General features: G+C 46.6%; 1 protein-coding gene across 1 annotated transcript in view; it reads right to left on the minus strand.

Annotated features, from left to right (window-relative positions):
* Positions 1-435: 435 nt before the first annotated feature.
* The window catches only part of TPK1 (thiamin pyrophosphokinase 1), a 233,342-nt gene continuing 227,328 nt past the window's right edge, over positions 436-6,449 (minus strand). Inside the window, exon 8 of the mRNA XM_011365531.2 lies at positions 436-1,080. Within this exon, the coding sequence (XP_011363833.2) occupies positions 962-1,080 (119 nt within the window). The 3' untranslated portion in view covers positions 436-961. The remainder of the gene's footprint in view (positions 1,081-6,449) is intronic.

Below are 6,449 nucleotides of genomic sequence, written 5' to 3' on the forward strand. Positions count from 1 at the left end.
GTGGGGGCGCGGTTCGGGCAGCGCCGCCCAGCGCCTTCCACTTGCCGGCTGGGGAGAGGGTTCAGGGACAGCAGGCGGCCCGCAGGGCTGCGACAGGAATGTGGGCTGTCCCCTCCCCCGGGCTCCTCGGTACCCGCTGTGCGCCCGTCCCCCCTGGTCGTCTGAATGGACTTGTCCATGAACCAGTGTTTTTTCAGGCCGCGGTACGCCGGGGACAAGTCCGTTTTTATGCTCGTCTCCCCTGCACAGCATTTCAGTCTAGGTGGTAACCGATGGGGGCGGTTTCGATGGGTGGCTCCGCGGTGCGTGGCGTGAGTGCGTCTGCGGGGCTGGAGCGTGGCGCGCGGGCGTGAGTGCGTCCGCAGGGCTTCGTGAACTGTCATTTTCCTTTTTTGCCATTCTCGAGCTTCCCCAACCACGCTTTCAAATCTGATAATTAGTTCACTGATTCTTGATTTATTTTAAAAGACAATAACAAAGACATCTCTATCTGGAAAGAAGTTTTCTTCCATATCACATAGAGGAATCTCATACTGACAGGCACTCGGAAGCAGCCCTGGTGTTAAGCGTTTAAAGAGGCAGAAGGAGGCCGGTCCGCGGGATACCACAGAGGCTCAGCTGGCCCTGCTCTGCTCGAAATTAAAGCAATTTTCTAGGATAAATGGAATGATTAATAACATAAGAATAATCAATACTGAATGGAAAGTGGAATGATCTGCATTAATCTTCCAACTGAGGGTAGAAGAGCTTATTTACTTCCTTCAAAATGACCCCCACCCCCACTGTGAAGCTGAGATCTGTCTGCAGTGTGACTTGGATTACACAGGCACTGGCATCTTTAAAACCAGCAGGCTCCCCCACGGGGAGGTGTAGGTCCCTGCGGACCAAGGCGGACGCCCTTGTCCAGTGACGAGTCCTTGGCAGACGAGGGGGCGGGGCACAGCAGCGAGCGGATCCCGGGTTAGGTTTTGATGGCCATGGTCCAGAGCAGCGGGTGGTCCGTTTCCACGGTCACCACACCAGATCCGTCGTAGGTATTGGACGTACTGACCAGAGTTCCAAAACTAAGCACGTGATTTGCTGTAAGAAAACGAGAAAAAAAAAAAAGTTTAGTGAAAGCCAACCTTTCTCCCGTGTAGAACGACCTTGTCAACATTTACCAAAAAGCAGTGACGCTCGGGCTTTGCAGAAGATGCAGAACGTGGGGGCCGGGGGCGTATGCGATGCGGGGTTTGAGAACCGGAAGCTGCTCTCGCTTGTAGCTTCTCTTCTTGGAGCTGGTTATTGGTTAATTACCATTTTGGGAAGATATGCCATTCTCATTACCAAATTTCATTAAGTTTTTTTCTTTTCCGTTTTTTCTTTACCAATTATAAAACCAAAACCCATTTCTGTCATGGGCTACTTACTTGCCTGGTGCAATTTAAATTTTCCTTGACGATTCAAGAACATTTTAAATCAGTTTTTAAACTCTATAAAGATGCAGTTTTAGCTTCAAGTAGAAATGATATCAGGCAGGAAGCTAATTACTTCGAGAAGGCATAGGATTTTGGTCATTTTTTTTCTCATAAATTAAGAAAAGCCAAAACGCACAAGACTTACTTTTTGTAAAATTAATAGGAACTCAAAGGTCAAAGCGGACTTTCAAGAGTGTAACCCTGAGCAAGCCGCTTACGCTCAGCTGTCCAGTGAGGCCAGGGATGGGGTGACCCTGTAAATGTCTCAGTTATCCAAGGAAACACTTAAGAGTCACATTATATAACAGTGTATATTTGTAAGTTATGTAAATGCATATGTATATATGTAAATCTCTACTTACAATTTCTAATTTCTGACAAGCTAGCTGAGGTTCATGCCGAGGCAGACTGGTGCCCTTGCTTCTCTTTGCTTACGTAAGAGCAGTTCTCTTGAGCAGCGTGTCTGTCATACATATATATATATTTATTTTTTTTTGCTAAAGTTCAAGGAGCAAGTTGATGTTGTGGAGCCCATACTGCCAGGGTCAGAAGAGACCCCCTTTCCTTCAGAGTGTAACTAAAGTTGTGCTCTTTCAGGGGAAACACTTCTTGCTATAATGCCCGCTTCCCACTAGAGGGAGCCTGTTATCTTTCTGAGGACATCTTTGAAAAGGAAATTTAACAAATTCAGAAATAGTATTAACAGGATAATACGTAATCAGTATCGCCAGTTCACTCAGTTTGCTTTTTAAAACTCAAAGTACTTATTTTTCATAGTTGCCAACACCTCTACTAACGTAAATACAAAGTCGTAAGGAAAAGCTATACAGGAACACAGCCTCCCGTGACCACCATCCTAGCTGGTCATTCAGTACTGGGAGCTCCCGCCGCTTCAGGCGTCTGCAGCTTTTCTGACGTGACGTTTTAAGTGATATTAATATGCACATACATTAAATCTACAAATCGAGACACTGATACATGGAGACAGGGTCGGGGTGCTGGCTGCGGAGGGGTTCACAGCACAGTCCACATGGAATCTGCTAGGGAAGGAAGCTTGGCTCTCCTGGAGGGCAGCCGGGCCTGGAATCGGGGTGCAGCCTGGTCCTAGGGTTTTCCCAACGAGGGGAAGAGTTGGGGAGCAGTCTGCACGTTTCAAACCACTTATTCATGAAGGTGACGGAGGGAGCTTCAGCAGGCCTGGCAGCCCTGAAGTGGAAGCCCCTAGGGAAGAGCCCGGTGTGCAACCCACCTGAAGATCCTGGAACCGGATTAGATTAAAACCCCGGTTTTCACCTGAGCTCAAAGGAGTGTCGATTTGAGTCCTATGTCTTTCCCTAGGTGAGCCTAGCTAAAGGCTTGTTAATTTTCTTTATCTTTTCAAAGAACCAGCGCTTTCTCTTTTCTTGTTCTTTATTCCTGCTATAATCCATTTTTCTCCTGCTCACTTTGGGCCCAGTCTGCCCTTGTTGCTAGTTCCGTGGGCGCAGTCAGGTTGTCTGAGGTCTGCGGCTGCGTCTCAGAGCCGCTTTCAGGGCCTCCTTCCGTGTCGGTTTGCCATGTCTCCGCTTTCACTCGTCTCAAGACACTTCTTCCTTTTTAATTTCTTCTTTAGTCCGCTGGTTGTTCAGCAGACCGTTGTTGAATTTCCGTGGATTCGTGAATTCTCCAGTTTTCCTTGTTACTGATTTCTAGTTTCACATGAGTGCGGTCAGAGGAGCAGGTGGCTGGTATGATTTCAGTTTTCCTGGACTTGCTCAGGTCGGTTTGGTGGCCTCGCACACGGCCTGCCCTGGAGAACGTTCCACTGTCGTCCTGCCCGCCCACGTGTGGCTGCGCGAGGTCCTACGGGCACCGGGTTCTCTGGGCCGTGGCAACCGGGCTACGACCCAGCCCCTCACATTGGGGGGCAGCACAGCAGGCTCCCAGGCAGGCCTCGCTCGCCGTTGGGGACCTGCGTTGGCGGGACTGTGCACAGAATCCCCTGGCCACATGGAGCCCCAGCCTGGCTCTACAGGCGGGAGAGGCCACGTGCCACTCCAGGTGGGGCTGTGCAGCTCCCTGAGTGCCCTGTCTTGGTGCCCGGTTGGGTGGGCTGCAGGCTGTACCCCGCAGAGGGCAGGGAGGGCTACGAGTTCGTTTCTCTGGGGTATGGCCCAAGGCCAGCAAGGCTCTTGTCTGGAGACAAATTAGGTAGATTCATGTCCCAAGTTCCCTGGCCCAGTGGTTACTATCCTGGTCCTGCAAGTGAGTGGGGCCATCAGCTGGGCTCTGCGCTCCGGGGCCAGTGTAGCTAGGGTTGCAGGGTAGACGAGGCAGATTCCTAGGTGCTCTGGTTAGGTTTCCTGGTCAGGTGGGGCAGGAGGCCATATTCAACAGTAGGCAGGGCTGTAAATTACCTCCCCTATCTGGCTGGGGCCACAGGCTCCAGGGCTGACAAGGCTCTTGCTCAGGGTCCAAGTTAAGAAGAACTGAGCATCAAGCTCGTTGGCTAAACAAGGCCACCATCCTGGCTCTGCAGATGGGCAGTGCTGCTGGCCAGGCTCTCGGCTCCAGTGCTGCTGGGCTAAGCAGCTTCCCGGGCACAGGCCACATTCTAACACAATAAGCATTCAAGAAATTTCTATCTTTTTTGCTTTCTTCTGTTATTCTGTCAGTAAAATACTATCAGATTTCTCCCACCTTAAGTCTTTCAGAATGAAAAAGGTTATGATTTAAACAATTAACAGATGCCTTAATTTAAGTGATTAGTTTATAACTAGCTGAGCAATAGAACGAGATAAACTTCGAAGTTTTGCCAGACTAGCTTTCGTGTGATACTTAAAATCCTTTCAGGTGCCGCCTGATATGTACAAGTTCATTTGTGTGACAGGTATCCGTTAGGGCTATATTGTGCTGGACCCCAGGGGTGCAAAGATGAGTGCCTCCGCCTTCCAGGTCTCCACATTTTGGTAAAGGAGAAAGATACACATATACAATCAGCAGACAGGGCAGAGGCAGAGGCAGAGGCTGAGGATGGAGACAGGCTGGTTTGTATATGCAAGTGGGAGGTATATGGGGGCACCGCAGCCACCCCTGGGGGCCCAGCCCCTGGGCGTGGGTTCCCAAGAATCTATGGATTGACGATGGTTATTTTCTAAACTAAGCAAAAAAATGTTCAAAGGTAACGCAGATATTTCTAAAAACAATGAAATTGAGAGAGCAAAAGAGAGGGGCGTGGTTGAGCCCTGCCCGGGAGGCAGTGTGCAGAGGGGTGATAGGAGATGGAGTAACTGCCATTCATCCAAGACATGATCGAACACTCACGGTGTGCCACGCGCTCAAGGTACAGCAGGTTTTCACCTGCAATTTATAGATGAGGAAAATGAAGCTCACAGAGGTTAAACGAATGGGCTACGACGATGATAGTAGTCGTTACTGAGGAAGGTTAAGGCAATTCTTTACAGAGCTGTGAAAAGAGCTGCCTGGTCTACGCTCCCTGAAGTGGAGAACAGTCAGGAGCGAGGGGATGGCTGAGCACGAGTGTGCAGCCACCCTGACTCGTACAGACAGTGCTTAATGAGCCTGTGATGATGAGTCGCCAGGCTCCCTGCCATCCCAGAACATCAGGTTCCGTTCTAGGAGTTAAGCTAGACGTGCTGGACCTCGTTAACTACTCCAGACGTAACAGAACTGCCGTATGCTCCACATCCATCATTTACTCTCTGAACATGCTTATCCTATTTGGAGAAAGGGCTATACATCAAAAAATGTGACGGATTTCATTAGAAGAAAAAGCAAAATATACTGCCTCTAAAATCAGTTCACTGTGATTGGTCTTTATAATTTTCTGAACTATCTATTTAAAAAAGGGCTTTATATGTAAACGTGAGGCAAAATTGCTAATTCACACTTTAAAATAGCAACCCTAGAAAGATTATTAAAATTGTTTCCTATAAAATAGCATTTATACTTACGTTTTTGAGAGTTTTTGAAAATTGGTATATTGCCTTCTCATAGTCTTGAAGGCAGAAACGAACTAGTCCTAGTTCAGAGGTGTAGAGTACATGCCTTTTGTGTATTCACATTGATTGGAATCTTAAAAAGAAAAAAGTCTGTGACCATCTATCACAGTAAGAAATACGGTGTATCAGCACTGTCATCCAGACATCTTTTAACTTTCCAATAGCCACATCAAAAGAGTAAATATAGGTAAAATGTTAGTATGTATATTTGTTATTGTTGAGATTTAACTGAAATATTAGTTTTAGGTATATAAGAAAATGATTCAATATGTATATATATTGTGAAATGATCACCACAATATGCCTAGTTAACATACATCCCATACATAGTTACAAATTTGTTTTCTTCTGATGAGAACTTTCAAATATACAGCATGTGACTATAGTTAATACTGTTCTGTACATCACATCCCCCTGACTTATTTATTTTATAAATGGAAATTTGTGTAAACCTTTTGACCCCCCTTCACTCATTTCTCCCACCCCCTGATATCCACCAATCTTTTTTCTGTATAATTTTTTTTTTTTTTTGAGATTCTACATATGACTGAGATCACATAGTATTTCTCTGTCTGACTTCTTTCACTTAGCATGATGCCCTCAAGGTCCATCCATATCGTTGCAAATGGCAGGATTTCCTTCCTTTTTTTATGGCTGAATAATAGTCCGGTATGTATATGTACTATTCCTTCTTTATTTGTTCATCCTTCTATGGACCCTTAGGTTGTTTCCATGTCTTGGCTACTGTAAATAATGAAGTGAACATGGGGATACAGATATCTTTTCAAGTTTTCACTTCCTCCAGATAAATACCCAAAAGTGGAATTTCTGGATCGTCTAGAACCTCCATACTATTTTCCACAGTGGCTATATCAATTTATATTCCCAACAACAGCACACAGGGGTTCCCTTTTCTCCGCATTCTTGCCAACACTTACTTCTGGTCTTTTGGATGACAGCCATTCTGACAGGTGTGAAGCGGTTTTTATTT

The sequence above is a fragment of the Pteropus vampyrus genome, unplaced genomic scaffold, assembly GCF_000151845.1.
Source record: "Pteropus vampyrus isolate Shadow unplaced genomic scaffold, Pvam_2.0 Scaffold112, whole genome shotgun sequence".
Classification (NCBI taxonomy): domain Eukaryota; kingdom Metazoa; phylum Chordata; class Mammalia; order Chiroptera; family Pteropodidae; genus Pteropus; species Pteropus vampyrus.